Source organism: Triturus cristatus, chromosome 4_1, assembly GCF_964204655.1.
Source record: "Triturus cristatus chromosome 4_1, aTriCri1.1, whole genome shotgun sequence".
In the NCBI taxonomy this organism is placed as follows: Eukaryota; Metazoa; Chordata; class Amphibia; order Caudata; family Salamandridae; genus Triturus; species Triturus cristatus.
This window is the reverse complement of record NC_140585.1, coordinates 1189366605-1189384726: the sequence shown is the minus strand read 5'-3', so window position 1 is coordinate 1189384726 and position 18122 is coordinate 1189366605. Positions and strand designations below refer to the sequence as shown.

General features: G+C 43.2%; 1 protein-coding gene across 1 annotated transcript in view; it reads left to right on the top strand.

Annotated features, from left to right (window-relative positions):
* The window catches only part of LOC146856335 (intercellular adhesion molecule 1-like), a 218971-nt gene that overhangs the window by 109188 nt on the left and 91661 nt on the right, over positions 1-18122 (top strand). Inside the window, exons 2-3 of the mRNA XM_085654439.1 lie at positions 9958-10236; positions 16999-17271. Of these exons, the coding sequence (XP_085510565.1) occupies positions 9958-10236; positions 16999-17271 (552 nt within the window). The remainder of the gene's footprint in view (positions 1-9957; positions 10237-16998; positions 17272-18122) is intronic.

Sequence of the window (18122 nt, the reverse complement as noted above, 5' to 3'; positions counted from 1 at the left end):
CTTTCCATCAAACATGAACATATTGTTATTAAGGCACCAGTGTATCATTTTCAACAACATGATGTTATGCTTGTAAATAGAAATACATCTTTGTTTCAAATATATATATGTGTGTGTGTAGATGGCGCTTGTTTCTGGATACCGCCCTCCTACAGTTCAACACACTTTCTCCAGCCTGAGCGACACAGAAAGACGGCAACAGTGAGAATTTCCCGGCAATTATTTATTGAATTTTTTTTCTTCTTTTTTCCTCTTTAAGCAAAGTACAGAAGTGCATGTGTGACAACTGACAGACATATATACATATATATTTATTTGTTACATTATTAAACTTTACAAAAATTGGTAAATTATAATATAAATTAAAATTCTTATTTTAATAACAGTATTACATTTTATGAGTTTAGAAAACCAGTTTACATAATTATCAATAAAATAATTAATAATACTTGAAAATTCATTATAATTAATTTACTTTCCACCCTGTACCCCTATAAACCCTATAACTCCCCACGGAACTACAAATGACAAACTATTAAATTACATTTAATAACACCTAAAAATGTACAAACTTTATTAAAAAACATGAATAATGATTATGCAAACAATTTATAGCATATACAATTAAAATATATTCTGAACTACATACAAATAATTAAAAATTATATTATGTTCAACAATATTTTTGTAAACGATATTATCAACATAGATATTTTTAACATCTATATTAACAACATAGATATTTTTAACATCACTATTACTTACCTCAAAATCGATATTCTCGTCAACGATATTTTTGCACACAATATATGTGCATCACTATATTTCCAACTCGATATTTCTGCATCTCAATATTTTATTTTGATATTTTCCCTGAATACCATCACGCATTCTGGGTCAAGTGGAGATATCTAGATTCAAACTCAAGACTTCCCTGCTTTTGAAGTAGTGTTTGGTATTATTCACACCTTTTATTACTTAAGTGTACAGTTCTTTTGTTAGTTATTTCTATCTGCTATGGGCATCTGGAATTCCATTTCCCCATCATCTCACTATGCTTGTTTTTAAGGTAATCTTGTTTGAGGTGTGATGTTTCCTCTATTGCCTGGTGTTTGAGCCTGCTCAAAGAAATTGTTATAAACACATCTCTAGTGATTAAGAATTATCTAATGTTAGATATAGACCTTCAAGTAGAGAAAATGTACAGTTTTTAGTCATTTTCTGAAATTGTTTTGGGATGTAGGTGCTCAATACAGCCCACTGTATGTGCCCTAAGCCTCAGGGGTGAAACACTCAGTAGCAACCCATTGACCACATTTAATTAACCCTGCCTAATGGTCGGGATTTTCTGGCGAAAGTGCATTGAAATTGCTCCTTGCCATACAGCACGTCATGTGGTAGCAAGTGGCAGCATGATGCCTTGACTGGCATTTATTTTGTTTTTCAAACACAACCCCCCACAAGTGGACTCTACCCAACGCCTACAGATAACCGCAAAAAGCTTCTCATAGTGAGAAAGGATAGCTACAGGTCACCTAAAACTCAAAGCTTCAATTCTCAATGACCCAGAGGTTCTATGCACACCCCCAACTCTATTTAGCAAATGTAAAATAATGTATACATAATTTTTGTAATTTTTAGGTCGAAGTCTACCAGACAGCGCAGCTGTCTGGTTTGCAAAGACTTCTTGGGGACATTTGGAAGACGTACCTATGGCTTGGTGTTTAGTAACTCACATTTGCCTGCTTTCTAATTGCTGACTTTATTTGTTTTACGCTGACCAGCAAGGGTTAGTCCCTCCTGTGGAGTATAGCCTGTTTACCTCCGCTCCTTCTATTCTACCATGAGTGCTTGCTTTCTGTAAACAGGCCTTGAAATGTTGTTCTTATCTTGTCAAGTTTGCTGTGTATTGAAAGACAGAGGTCAAATGTCGGGTTCTATCTTCCAAGAGAGCTTGGTATTTACTTTTCTTTTTCTGACTTCAAAGTGAGAGGATTTATGTGACAATTAGGCTTGCTACTGGGGATTTGCCGGAGGAAGTCTGTACTATGTCATTTTTTTCTTGCTCACAACAAAATGCAAATGTCTGTAAATTAACTGTGCAGATATCTCTGAATATCAGAATTAGGAAAGCACAATGAAGCAAATTTTTTGTAATGCTAAAGTGTGGTGGAAACAAATATTTTAATGCAATCAAAACAAATCAATACCCTAGATGATACCATTTCCACACACAGTCTTTTTTTGTGCACTGTATAGCTTTATCAGTAAAACTGAATGTCTATGCAAATGTAATAGTCATTTCAGCTGAAAATGTGTTGTCTGCAGTGGCAGTGCGCTACAACACCTTGCATACTCCACTCCACAACACTCTACTCCATGACACTCTAGGACATTCTACTCCTCTCTATGTGATTCCACTCTGCTCTACGCCAATCCAAGACACTCTATGACACTCTACTCTACTCTATGATGCTCTAATCTATACAACTCAACTCCACTGTGCCCCACTCCGCTCTACTACACTCCACTCTATGCCACTCCACTCTATGCCACGCTACTTAACAACACTCTATTCCACTCTTCGCCACTCCACTCTCTGCCACTGTATGCCACTCTATGCCACTGTCTACCACTCTATGCCACTTCACTCTAGGCCACTCTACTCTACTCTGCGACACTCCACAACACGATACTCCACTCTATGACATTCTACTCCACTCTGCACCACTCTACGCCACTCCACTTTACATCCCTCTATGAAACTCAATGCCACTCCATTCTTCGCCACTCCACTCTGCGGCACACCATGCCACTCCACTGTACGAGAATCCATTCTACAACACTGTATGCCATTCTACAAAACGACATGCCACTCTATGACACTCCAGCCACTTTACTCCACTCTACACCACTCCATTCCACTCCACGCTATGCCACTCCACTCTACTATAATTTCCTCCACTGTCCGCTATGCCATCCCACTCTACTCCACTCTACAACACTTTACTCCACTCTATGACACTTCACAACGCTCCACTTTATGCTATGCCACTCTACTCTACATCCCTCCACTGTACATCACTCCACTATATGACACTCTACTCCACTCTACGCCACTCAACTCTTTGACGCTCTACACCACTCTTTAAAACTCTACTCTACAACACTCCACTTTATTCCACTCAATGACACTCTACACACCTCCAGTCTACACCCCTACACTCTTCTCCACTGCTCTACACCACTCAGCTCTACAACACTCTATTTCACTCCACTCTACTCCACTCTAAGTCACTCCACAACACTCTATGATTCTCCACTCTACAACACTCTACTCTAGACACTCCACTCTATGACACTTTACTCTAGGACACTCCACTCTACGCCACACAACTCTACACCATTCCACTAACCTCTATGGCACTCGACTCTGTGCCACTCTAATCCACTCTATGCCACTCCATGACATTCTATGGCCCTCCACTCTACAACACTCCACTCTATGACCCTCACTCTAAAAGACTCTATGACACTACACTCCACTATACAAAACTGTACTTCTTGCCACACCATTCTATGTGATTCCACTCTACGCCACTCAACTTTACTCTAGTCAACCAGGGGCGTTTTTTTATGATGGCGTCAGGGCTACGCCCACACCATATTTACCATCTTCTATTTTGTTTTCGTTTTATTTATGTCATACAGTATGTCAGGCAGAATCTGGCAAGTTTCATTGTCAGATGCGCTAGTGCGCATGTGACACTTGTCGCAGGTTTTACAGGGCTTACATTCTTCCAGCCCTGGTCCACTTTGGCCTCTGACAGTGTAGGGCCACACCCCTCTGTGACGAAAGACATGCCTCGCTAATTGAACACAGCATGCGTGCATTAGGTTTAAGCCCTGTGCTACAGAGCTTGTGTGTCAATCAATGAGGGTGTCAGAGCGGTCGTAAGATTAAGCTGCTGCCTGCCTGAATATACCTCTATTGGGGAGGAGAAAGAGAGTAGCGCGAATCAGTACACATGTGACTGGTGTTGTATGTGATGCCAGTCACATGCTGTGAACAAATATACTGCACATGCTTCAGTGTGCACTGAAAAGCATGCAGAGTATATCTGGTCACATGGCTTCTTTCCATTTACAAATGCTGGCTGTAACCTATTGAGAACCCTCGCTTCGATACTGTGAGCTCAGTTCAACTCCCACCCAGGGCTGTTAATGGGGCAGTATCTGTGATGCCATCATGCAGGTATGACTTGCCTCGCCCAGCCAGCAGTGTGAGGCTGTGCGCCCTGTGAAAATGTAGCTCTGCACTCTTGTGACTGTCTCACCTGTCAGCCTTCCCTGTGAGCAGCAGGCATGTCTCTTTCCAAAACACATGTTGTTCTGAGCGCACACTGCTATCGATGCACTAAACTGCATGCACCTGAATAAGGAATGATTCATGTGCAGAACTGCACGCGTGTATGAAATCGGTGCATGTGATGCTTTGGATCTGTAGGTGCACAGTACAAATGATGTGCAGTTCTGCATGCATTCAGCAAACAGTAAACACAGGGTGCTAGTGAATCCCTCTGAAGACAGTCCTGGCTCCCCTGCTATGCGACTACTGTATAGGTAGTTAGTATGTTGTCGAAACCTGTTACCTGCCCAGAGAAGCAAAGAGAGGTTCTGGGAACCATGCAGATGATGAAATAAAGGCTCCCAAGTGGCACACAACTGACCCAAGATCAGTCCTACAGGCCTTCTAGCACGTGTGTAACTAGGCCAGTTGAGGGCCAGGGTGTGGGTCAGCTGTTCTGGAGGAAGAGCTGGCTACAAAATAGAAACTATTTCTAATTTCAAGTAAACTGGTGCAGGCACAAACAGCCGTGCTGGTAATATTGCATCATCTACCATCTGGTTCTGTAAGATTGTATCAACGCTAACAGTCACTGAAACGAGCTGAAGAAATGAACTCGTGCAATCCATGCAGCCTGGTATGTAGCTCTTGGCATGTATTGCAAACGTTTATCAGGGGATGCTTAAAATGTATGGGGTTTGGAGCTCCTATATGGAACTGTAAGGCACATCGAAGGTTCACAATTAGAAGTCTATTATGGTTTTATGGGGATTGTAAAGTAGAATAATCTGTCAAGGCCCAGAGTTTTTTAAATACATATTGCTTGCTCATGGGTTCTGCTACACTCAGGCCTTTCCTAAACTCTCAGCCAGGCACACATGCTCAGTGTGCAACGCATGTGCATTTCAGAAAGAAATTGCCTGGACTTCAGACTTGAAAAATCTGGAGTCAAAGCCTCACAGGTATCCCTCCTGTCCCATTTCCCATTGCTTTCTACCCTCAATCTCTGCCATGGCAAACCTCCTCCTCCCATCTGCCAAACCAGTTGCTGTGTTAAAAATTGTTCCTGGTCTGAAATGGTTTGGGAGGCAGTGCTCTGAAAACATTTCACACTGAAGCTGAAATATCCCTGCAATGGCACTTTTGTTCTAGTTCAGATCCTTGTGCTGTCAGAAGTGTTTTAGGTGGTGTCATGTAACACTTAATGGTTTCCTTCCAGTGGCATGCTAGTGTAATGCTACAGACACCTCGGCTCCATTTTAAATTATGTGTCACCAGAACACCAGGTGTCCCTTGCTTTTCTTGGTGGGTAACTTAGTGGGCTGAAGTATCAGTAGAGCACTGCATTAAACCTACGGGCCACCATCTGAATACCTTCAGGACAGACTTAGACCTTCATCCTCCCAAGAGTGCTAACATGAGTGTACTGTGTGTGTGTAAAGGTAACAAATGTTGCATTCCAATAGCATCTGGCATTAACAGCTACACATCACAAAATGGTCTATGAGAGTGGACTCCACCCCCATGGCGCTCCATGTGCAGCAAATGTGAGGTTTGCATTCAAAGCTTCATGCTGTCTGCTTTCTTTACAGCTATGAAACCAACCACTACATGTGGCAAAGTCAGGACCAGGACACTAGACAAGACCTGTGTACATGGCAGGCAACAGCACTATACTGTTTCATATACGATAGTTAAATAAACGGATGAGGTGAAGCTTACGCATTCCTCTGCTGTGCAGTGTCTCATCCAACCATGACCAAAACCGGAAAGGCACATTTTAAAGGCAAAGGCATATTGTGGTAATTTCTATTATACTCTCTTTGTTAAGAATAATAAGTTAATCACCATTACAGTCATTGACCATTGTTCATGCTTCTCCACGCCAACCACCCTACACTCTCTCATTCTTGATTTCTATCTACTGTCTTCTCCGGCCACCCTCAACTTTTTACTACATGCATGCATTTTCTTCAATCTTAAACCCAGGGGAATATGTACAAGCCCCTATCGCCACCTCAACGTCATCTATGGTGACGCTGTGGTGGCGATAGGGGCTGTGCCTTATGTACACGGCAGCGTTATGCCACTTAACGTGGCTTAACGCTTCCTTGTACATAATGCCCCCCTTCATGCTAAGGTTAGCATGAAGTAGTGGCCAGTGGATGTTGCAGTGGGCGTTCCACCGCAACACCATTTAATTTTGAAGCTGCCCCCTATGTACAAGGGTGGCATACATATGAGGCAGCGACAAAATTAAGACTAGATAAAAGCTGGTCTTAAGATGGCGAAACAAGGAGAAATGCATTATTTCTCCTTGTTTTTGCTTTTCCATGTGTGCTGCCTTGTGCAGCACACATGGAAAAAGCAAAATGTCATTGTTTGTTTATGTACAGAAAAGTGTCCCTTCCTGTACATAAACAAACTTTTTTTTTTTTAAAATGCAACTTTGTCACTTTCATGTGTGCTGCATGAAGCAGCATGCACGAAAGTGTCAGAATGGCATTTCTAGGATTGCTTATGTGCAGGAAGGAACACCTTTCTACACATAAACAATCCTCCCCTGCACACAGACACCCTTGCACTCTGGTGCAAGGGTGCCTGCGTTGGCGCTAATTTGCTAAACTTAGCACCATCACAGGGGGAAACGCAAGATTGCACCACATTCTTTTAAATATGGTGCAAACTGGCCTTAAGCCTGGAAGGCTAACGCCTCTCTCCTCCACTTCCTTGTACATATCCCCCCAGTCTCCCTTGAATATTCTCAAAACGTTTTGTCTTCGATCCTGCATCCACACATCTGCTTCTTTGTCCACTCTGAACCCCAGTCCTTCTTCCCACCCAGCATCCAATTTATTTGTTAAATCTCCGCTCCATTCTCTATTCAACTATTTTCCCTCCATGTTTTTGTCTTTTTATCTTTCACGACCTCCTCGACTTGCCACTAGTACCCTTAAACTGTCAACCCTCACTGCTTTTTGTCCTCCACCATTTTTAAACTCTCACATACTGTGAAGTTGTCCGCTCTCCTCAGCCTCCTTTAACTTTCTCAGATTCATTGAGTTTTGCTCGCTCTCCTCTCCAGCCTTTTTGTCTACTCACCCCTTGAGCCCTCCTCATCTCACCATTACAAGGCTTTTATCTACTCTCCTTCAAGCCTGCTTACCTCAAAGGTTGCAGAGAGGTACAGTGCAGCCAGTACCAGGAGTGCATGAGGTACAAAGTCATGCCATCTGAAGAAGATGATGCAGCACAAAGTGTCACAACTCACATTAAAACCCTTGAGATGAAGGGAGATACCCCCCCCCCCCAAAAAAAAATGATCAGATGCAGTGACTGCTATGTTGTTGCTTCTTCAGCTGCAGAGAAGTCAAGAAAGTGTCCTTTTCCCTGCTAAGTGACCCTGCAAGCTGCTGATGTCAGACAGAGCACATGCACATTCCTTTCTTGTTTTTATTTGCACCCATTGTCCTCGTGCATGAACCCTTGAAAACTCTGTCACATTCAAAATGATTGCTTATTTCGTTTTTATCAAAGTCTTACAGAAGCGGATCTGGGCCCAACCTCTACCGGCCTGCAGGCATGGCTATGTCAGGCTTACTTGGCGAACTAGGAGTTTACTCAAAGATTTTGAGTCTTTCCATTGAAATGCCAATATAAGCTATTGCTTTTTGGTCAACTTACATTAGGGCCTGATTTAGATCTCAGCGAGCGGGTTACTCAGTCACAACCATGATGGATATCCCGTCCGTCAAACTATAAATCCCATAGGATATAATGGGATTTATATTTCGCCGGATGGAGTATCCCTTCACGTTGTGATGGAGTAACCCATCCACCGAGATCTAAATCAGGCCCTAAGTCTTAACGCCTCACCACTTTGAAAGCTCACCAGCCGCCACTGTACTCAACAACACTTTACTCCACTCTCATCCACTCCACTCTATGCTCCGACACTCTAAACCAATCAATGTTATGACACTCCACGCCACCCCACTTCACTCTATGACACTCTTCAATACTCTATGCCAGTCCACACTACGCCACTCTACTCCAATTTGCGTAACTGCACTCCATGCCACTCTCCTCTACGCCACTAACTTACAGCCATGCTGAACAGCAGCCACGCAGGTGTACAACATAGCCAAAACACATTGGCAAAGCAAATAGCTCTTGCATGGTTGAGACCTATTGACTTTGCCAATGCATAATGGGATTAGTAGCAGTCATATGGGTAATATTAATAGTGTCAATCAATCAAACAGCACTTACAGAGTGCGGCTACTCACCCCAGTGGGTATCCAGGCGCTGCCTGTTGTTGAAGCACTGCGGGACAGCCTAGTTCCCCAAACTACTTTGATGTATCTTTATACCTGGAATTTGCACAGCTTTGAATAAATACTTCTTTTTAACAAGTATCTCATGAAAACACACCTTATGCAGGTGCCCATGTGTTATGTGCATTTTAGATCAACGACGTGAGGCCGGTTTTTTTCATCAGTGAGAAAAAAACACTGGAATTGCACAGATTAGATTTTCGTTAAATTAAAAAAACTTACTTTTCTACCAAAAATACTTTCGTGCCCTATACAGCTTTATGTGCTGTGTCTAGCAATTGATAAGAATCGGGTCACAAACGTAGTTAACACGGTGGTTTTCCGATGCGAGGATACACACACTGCGCACTACATTTCTAAACCGGATGGTGAGTGGCCTGAAGGGAATGGGGAAGGAAAGTTTCTAGTAGGGCTGAAGAAGAGCCAACCGCATTTCAGGCACAGTCCTTGCTCCCATTCACGAACACTAGCCTCTCCCTGACAAATGTTTGACGTGAGCAGCAGTCGGACTGCAATCGCACCCTCATCCCATTTAACAACAGGCAGTCTAGTCTGGCTATGTAGCATTCATTGTCAAAGCCAACAGGTCTGGGTTTAGCAAGCGTGCATATTTTTTGACAAACCTATGCCATAGAAATGAAAAGATGAAACGTAAAGAAGTTAAAATGGCACATTTTAAAGGTGGCGGACACATGCCTATAAGCAAATGAAAGTAAAAAATGACCCATCACAGCACTTGGCCCACCATCATTTGTCCGCTCGCCCTGCACTGAAGTGCACTTTATGTGGGCAGATGTGGACGTAATCAGAAAAACTGTGACCACAATACAGCCAATGGCTGAAGTGAACCGACAAATTGACTCATGATCATCCATACTGTTATGGGCAGCAACACAATCTGAGTGACACTTACAGACCAATGGATGAAGAGGGCCGACCCAAGCAGCGGTATGAAAGTATTTATATATATTTATGATTTTTTTATTACTTGAGCCCAGGAAAACGGTAAGGCCACAGACCTTGAAATTGTTACTGTCAACCAACATAAAGGTCCCACAGGGAAATGATATCCCTAATCCACTTACAGCCAAGAGCACTTGTGCAATTGTGGCTTCAGAAGTACTTTCATCAAATGTAATAAGTGTATGTATCTTATTTCCTGCCAGTGTAAGCAACATAGCACTGTTCATGCATCTCTGCTGCCTGAGATGAAATCCCACCCCTTCCAGTAGTGTTATATGTTTATGGGTCTTTTTTTTATGTTTATTGCAGGTATTCTCCCAGAGCCCAAGCTCTCTGTTCAGACATTCACAGAGTTGGGAAGTGGAGAGATGGCGGTGTGCGAAGTTTCCAATCCGCCCGAATCTGACAGCTTGCCGATCAACATGTACCTTCAGAATAAAAAACTGAGCACTACACAAACCAGGGAAGGTGACAAGGAGATTGCACAAACGACACTGAGCTTTGATGACACGGGAACCTACAGCGTGAAGTGCACGGCCGGCATTGAACCAGACTCTAAGACAGCAAATTCCATCATCACAGTGTATAGTAAGTACACCTTGAGTATTCCTATGTTCATCCCCCCTCAATTAGCAATACTGTTGATGTATTCATAAATAGCTGAATTACCAGCTAGTTTTTTTGCTAGAGGACTTTTCGTCCTGATAGCATTTTGGCTCTAAATGGTATATTTAGCGTAACCCCGTCACAGGTGGGCAGCTCGTGTGGTTGAATGTCAGAAAATCATTGTCAAGAATATAGTATGACGCCGGACTATATTGGAATGAAGATTCTGCTCTCCGAGGTGCCGCCTGTGTTTACATTGGCTCTTATTGCTCTGATTGCTTAGCGGCCGGCCCCGGGGGGTTGTAGGCCCATACTTGTTAATGATTGAAATGTCAATAAAGGTTTTTCAACAAAAAAAAAAAAACAAAAAAAAAAGAATATAGTATGACAAGAATATTGCTTCTTTAATATTGTTTTTAAAACTATTGCTCCGTTTGGTGGAGACATTTTTTATTATTAAATACAATGGGGTAATTTTTTGTAAACAATTTGTAGGAGTAATATTTGTGTCGGACGATGTTCTGGCAATATTCTGGTACAACGCCCATGGAGAGGGCCAGTCAGTGCTTAAGGAAGGTAGTCTGAAATCCAACTCATGTCTCTTTAATCCACCACAAGACCCTCCCTGACCTTTATCTCAGGCGCGGCTGTCACAGGTAAGAGCGGCGGGGCAGGGGGGAAGTCGACAGACGACAGGATAGGTCAAATGAAATACATATTAAATACAACCACTTACCTTGTGATCAAGCGCAAGGTAAGTGGTTTTATTTATTTTTAAATTTAATTGTAACTATCCCGTCATCTGTCGACTCCCCCCCCCCCCCCCCCCCTGCCTCGCCGCTCTTACCTGCGCCGGCTGCTCGTGCTTTATCTCACTCTTGCAGATTCCTGCTTTATCTCTTCAAAATGATTTTCCCATCTTCATTTTCCTCTGTCTTTCCAGTTTGTGTGTTTTTCCCTCTCTCAGGACGGAAAAATAAGTGCTGATCCCCAACAAAAAGTGTTGGTGGCCCTACTGGCAACCACCGGCGCGAATTAGGCACTGTGCTCAGTACACTTTGAGTATATACCCACATTTTCAATATTTCTCGAAATCGTGGATGCTATTCATAGGCGAATTTCTGATTAAATATTGTTACAGTTCTGCATGCTTATAAGAGTGATGACCCTACCGCGATCAATGCCAATTTCTAATGTCACATCACTAGCTACCATTCGGCTTCTCATTCCAGAGTTACATTCTTTGGCCATATTCACAAAGGCATTTGTGTGCGAAAGTTCCACTTTCATATGCAGTTTACTCCTGCTAAGTGCAGGAGAAAACTTGTTTCCATAGTGAGAATGAGTAGTAATGCTCCCAAAATAGTTTGGGTGGGAGGACATGCTTGTATGCTACATACATTCACAATTGTGAGGGTTCCTGGAAAGTTGCAAGTGTCAAGGCTTCCCAGGAGAACTTCAGGAATACTTTGATAATTCCTAAGCACAAACCTACAACCAAACGTTGATGCAAAGTAATATTTGTAGTTTACGCTTTTTTGTGACTTGAGCCAATGATTTTTGGTTCTCTTTAAAGAAATGTCGCCTAGGCTGTGGTTAGCCTACTCCCTGGTGTGCACATAAACAGCTCATTCAAAAACACGAAATTGCTTTGGTGTACATTGAGAGCTGTATCACCTCTTGGCAGTAAGGTTGCAGTGCATGTCCAAGGTACTAGACGCTAATCCTACACAGTTGTACATACTTCTCAAGCCCTTTCTTTGTGATCCATACTCTTCATACTGCCCATGTTTTTCCAACTAATTGTACTTCTCCTGTGTGCGAAACTGTTTAATCTGTACATATGCATCTAGCTCCTAACATATTCTGACCATATACCCAGGGCCCTTACACTGTATCCATGGGCTTCAAGCTCCTCCCACTGTCTGTCCATCTGCAAGAATCTCCTGTCATTGTCTGTCCATGTGCAGAAAGTCCCACTAACTGTTGCTATTTTTAGCATATGTGTGCTAAACATGTTTCTACTGTGTGTGTGTGTGTGATCTCTCATACTTTTGGATATAATAATTGCAGTGCATACCAGCATGGCTACTCAAGTGTTAAAATTCAGATTGAAACCACCCCCGCATTGAGTGTTCATGGGCTGCTATGCATGCTCTCGTGTAGAGCAAACCAGCCTCGGCTGGGCACTGTCCAGGGCCACTGACACCGCTTCTGACCGTAGGCTCTGGAAGTGAAAAAGTAGTTGTCTCGAGTGACATCTAAGTGACTTACTCACTTCCATCATTAAAACAAACACGAAATTGTAACTATGTGTAATGAGAGTGTGTAAAGGCTAACTGTCCTGCCTGTTAGTCATGGGAGTCGATTCAACGAAATCCTAGGGGTAGCGAAAGTGACATCACACGCCTGTTCACCCCTGATGACATAGCAAGAAGTGACATCACAAGTCTCATCCCCCTCATTACCACAGGAAATTAAGTCACATGACTTTGGACACACTCAAGTGAAGTCAATTACAAGCGCAAGATAAAAAAAAATCACTAGAACTGTCTGAAAGCTTGTAAAAGTCTAATTTGTTTGGAACCACATATCAATTAATGGAATGCCAGACTATTCCTCGGGTTAGATATATACAGTACTTCAATTGCATGCATAATTACCGCTACATATAATCAGTTGCAACCTGGAATGCCAAGGCCCAGTCATCATATATTAATGCATTGGTTCAAATGTCCAAACATAGGGCCTCATTATGATGTAGGTGGGACCGTCACCGATGGGCCATCAGGATCAAGGATCCCGTTGGGACGGCGGTCATCCTCCTATCCCTACCATGAGAGCAGTGCCTGCGCAGGCACTGCCTTAGGGATTAGGTTGGCCTTTTACGACTGTCTTTTTATGGCAGTCTGATGGCCATTGAAAGGCCGTCTGACTCCCATTAAAAGGCAGCCTGAAAGGGACTTTGAGGGGCCCGGGCAGGGCCCCTGCCCCCCTGGGCCACTGATAAGTGACATGGGGAACACATGCACTGCCCCTCCACACATCCAAGTGCCTTTTCCTACTGTGGTTTGTGCTGGGGCCCTTTCCCTGGGCCATTGTCAGAAGGTCACCCGCCTGCGGCAAAGGCGGTCGGATGCTCGTCTGACCGCCATTGTAATCAGGCCCACAGTTTCAATGTTAAGGCCCAGGCCAACCCCACAATGTTCTAGCAAGATAACAGAGTTGTCCCTTATTGTATCCAGATCTTGCAGACTTTGGACAGCAGATATAGTCATAAATGGAAGCAGGTTTTGGAGACTTCAGACAACACAGCTTTTCCTAAGGTTAAACATATGTTACAGGCTGAGTTTTGGGTGCATGCTTGGTCCTCTGGATACCAAAATGTACTATTTCGGGGCGTAGTATAGCAGCTCTTTAACATTGAACATATTTGTTTTCTTTATGATAAATGTGTGATTTAATCTAGGCTCACCTATATCTAATTGGTTTCCATAAATATAGGATTAAGCATGGTTTATTCACTTCAGGAGTGGAGAAATAATGTATTTTCCGTTTGAATACATGGTGCTTGTTAAGCACTATTTTAATGAATGGTTAGATTGTTATGTACAGCGGTAGCCAAGTATTCGCGATTCTGCAAATCCGATAAAAAATATCGATACTGAAATGAGACTGTGAGCTTGTTTTCATTTTAAAATTAACTCACATTTATTGTCTGACTGTCTGCACCCAGGAATCATTTCACATTGCTTTCCAGCGTATTTTAATAGAATATTACAATGATTCTTTACAAGAATACTGTGCTAATGAAAGTCCAGGCACTGATTTAGGCATTTTTCTCCCAATCTGGAAAGTGGATGTGCATACAGACACTGAAGTTATGCATGCTTTGGTCATTTCCAGAGGAAATACATGCCATTCGACTCACTCACAAGTATGCATTATACAGTGACATGCTGTTGTTGCGATGTAGGCAGGGACACCGATAAAAGAAAATTAACCCAAATCCTTAAACCCTGTTTGTGTTCGGGTCTAGCTCCTGCTACCTTTGTCTCTAGGGGTGACAAGTACAGTAGCTCATGCCGCAATGGGAAAGCCAGGGGTGGCAGCTGTTATCCAGGCGACCCCCAGTTATGTCCTTGGCAGTACCCACCCACTGGGCTTTCATTACTAGGACATAAACATAGCTCTACCATACTCCTGATTATTGACATGCAACACCCACCCACTGTTCCACCAGCATTTGAGGGCATTATAAAGGGGAACAGTGCGCCTAAATCCTGGCCTGCAGCACTCTACCCTATGTCATTACTTCTTGGTCCTACAAGCACAAATTCAGCAAACCTTCCCAAAGCTATTGCAATACACCCCATTCTCAGTTTTGGAAAGGCCTTTCAGGCAGTCTGGCACTGTCAGCTGGGCCAGCTAGGTAGGGCCAGTGTGTGAGACATTTTTATTTGTCCTGTGACAGGACACAAAAAAAACAGCCCACACATTGCCCCTTTAAAGCTCACCCATCCGGCAGTAGCTGGTGGCCTGATAGGTCTTTTCAACAATGACCTGTATTGGTATTCCAATACTAGGAACCACATGCTGCCCTGTCACACACTTCAGTCCTGACCTTCAGCACTCACCACTGTATTCCAGGACTAGGGTCCGCTTGCAGCTCTACAATACACTACAGAACTGAATTTCAGCGCCAGTGCACTGATGTTTGAGTACCAGGACCACATGCGTCTCTGCCAAACATCTAAATCATTACCTGTAGCATCCCCCACTCACTGCTTTCCAGTACAGGTACACACATGCAGATATTCCATACACCTTAATCCTGACATGTACACCCATCCGCATCCCATACTCTTCATTACTAACCTGCAACCAGTACTGGATCGCATCAGCGTTGCTAAACACACCTCAGTCCTGACATGCAGCCTTCACCCACTGCTCCTCCTGTGTTGGGACCCACACGCCGCTATGCCATACACCTTAATCCTGACATGCAGTTCCTACCATCCTCTCTTGCATATATGTAGCTATTTTATACTCCTCAAACCTAACATGCAGCAACTAACAGCAGCAGTGAGGCCTACAAGCAACTCTGCCATACCCCTCATCCAGGTGTATGTCAGTGTGTCCCATTCCCTACTCACTCACTGACCTGACCTACAGCCCCCAAACAATCTTGAGGGTCTCTAAAAATCCAATTTCTTCCTTCCACCCAAATCTGAAGGAAAGAAGGCTAACTTTTTTTTCTTTGTGACTCATATGCAGAGAATGAGAACCACATTGAAAGGAAGTGAAATGACTAAAAATATGTGAAATGTGGTATTTTAAGATCATTGGGGTATAGTTACTAAAACGTCTTGAAACGCAGTGCAGCACCCAGAGTTGCTGTGCTGCGTTGTATGGGGGAGAGAGTGCATAAAAGTGCCATATCTATTAAGATATGGCGCTGTCTTGCTCTCCCCGCACCGTGGTAAACACCTCACCCTGCCTTGCAATACACACACTCATGGCTGTATCATGTCTAGCATACCATGCCCAGATTAACTTTCCTACTGTGCAGCACCCATGCAACGTTGGGAAAGATTATCTAAATAAAAATGTTTCTCCCTGATAATGCAAATATTAAAACAGCATTATTTTTTGATGCAAGCCCTGTTTACGTTTTTTTAGTAGATGGGTTTTGTTTAAAAAAAGACATGGATGGTTGCATGGGAATGCCCACAGATTTCAAGTGGTACATCCTCATGATGCGAAGTACAGTGAAACCGCGCTAGGCACAGCTTTGCGTTACTTTCAGGCAACGTTCCAGCACAAAATAAGTTGTGTGCTGAAAGTACCTTTCAAATAACCATTTCGCACTGAATCCCACCACTTTTGAAATGCAAAGCTGGGGCAAAATGTTAGTAAATGTACGATAAATAATAACTCACTGTGACTGTGTGCAGGAATGTGTGTCATTGCAGAAGGTTGCCCACAAGAAAAGCAAGTGTTTGGGCAGCAGTGGAACACTTCATGACACAACTGTTTCTCCTGGGCAGTCCAGAGTGGAATACCAACACCAGTACTGAAAGACTTCAGGTGAAGACACATTTATGCATGCTTGAGGCTGCCCAGGGGGGCCTGAGCGGCACGTATAGTGCCTATGTTGCTAGGAGACACCTTGGCGGATCAGGCTGAGTTGTAACAGTTGCAAGCTGTAACTGTTGCATCCCAAACGGTGCTGCCACGAGCAGCGGCTGTTTTCTGCAGCTCGGGAGCATTTGCAGAGCAAACTGTTCCTGTTACTCTTTCTGGTGCTGCCTTTTCCCCCTCTGAGGCTAGGGGTCGCAAAGGCAGTGCCAGGGGTCATATGAGCAACCCCTGGCACTTGGGGTCGCATGGGTGCATGGAGTCGCATGGGCGACCCCAAATTGACATCCACGATATTACTGTGTTTATTGGATGTTCTCCTGCCCATCACAGCCTGAAATCTGTAACCTGGTCTCAGCAGAACAGCCCCCTTACACACACCATACTGTTCTATGTACATCACATCATGTTTGAGAGGCTTCTACTAAAACTAAAATATGCGCTGTCTGGCTCCCTTTTGGTCATTGGAGCTGGATGTGCTCAACAGCAACATTCTAAAGAAACAACTAAAAATGTCATATGAAATACATGAAAACGAACCTAAAACATGATTAAAAATGCACGCAGTTCATTTAACATGCTTTGAAAATGTTTTTTTTGTAGATTTCCCAGATCCTCTTCTTGCCTATGAGGAGGATGATGATGGCGAGAACATAATGATCACGTGCAGGCTGCCCGACGTGAGCCAAGTGGTGATAATACAAATCACAGCCACAAGTACAATCCTCACCTGTGAAGACCAGAGCACCACTGAAAGGAGCTGCAGTTTGCCGAACCAGAAAGAACATGATGGGACGACAGTCACCTGTGAAGCTGTGATGCCACTTTCTGGCAAAGTCTTGAATAAGAAGAAGACGACAGTGCTCGACATTGAATGTGAGTAAATGCAAAGGTCTCTGAAGTGCACCATACAAATTCACTGAAACACATCTGATGTGAACCCACTCTGGAGTTCATTCTCTTGTCACCTCTATTTCTCTGGCATGAACTGCATAAACGAACGCACCTTGCTGGGCATCACTACGCCCAATCCTATTTGAACCAGTTTGTATGGAATGGGCATAGGTAGGATCAAAATATTTCATTGCGAATGGTTTGAAAATAATAAAATAGGAATACATTTGAATCATGTGATTGGAAACCCCCTTTTGAATTGTCAGTTTCCCACATCCTTGCCCTAACCTCAGTCTTTATCTCAAAATTTACTTCAACCCTAACCTAGTATGTACCCTAAATAGTTCCTTAAAGTTCTCAATAAAACTAATTATTCTAACCCTTTTCCTAACTTTCACCCTAAACCCAACTCTTACTGTACCCTTTAACCTTATTATCTCTCTTATTCTAATCTTCAGGCTTTCCCTAATCCTAATCTTCATCCTAAATTCACACAAAACCTTAACCTTCTGGTTAGTAATGGCAGTGAATTGGTCCATTTTTGTCCTGTATGCCACCTTATAGTGTGAGTTTCATAAGTATGCATGATTAGTCCCAATGGGGGTCCTCTACAAGAGGGGGCCTTGTGGCGTTCCTCCAATCCAAGATGGAAGGATGGATACCTGATACCATCCATTTCATATTTGCAAGGTAACACCTCACTGATACTGTGACTCGTGAGATCCCATGCAGAAGATCTTCAGAGGCCTCCCATGAACACTACTCTGCAAGAGTAAGACACTAGAGACATTAATGTGGTTAGTGACTCTTAGGGCATGACAGAAATAACCAGA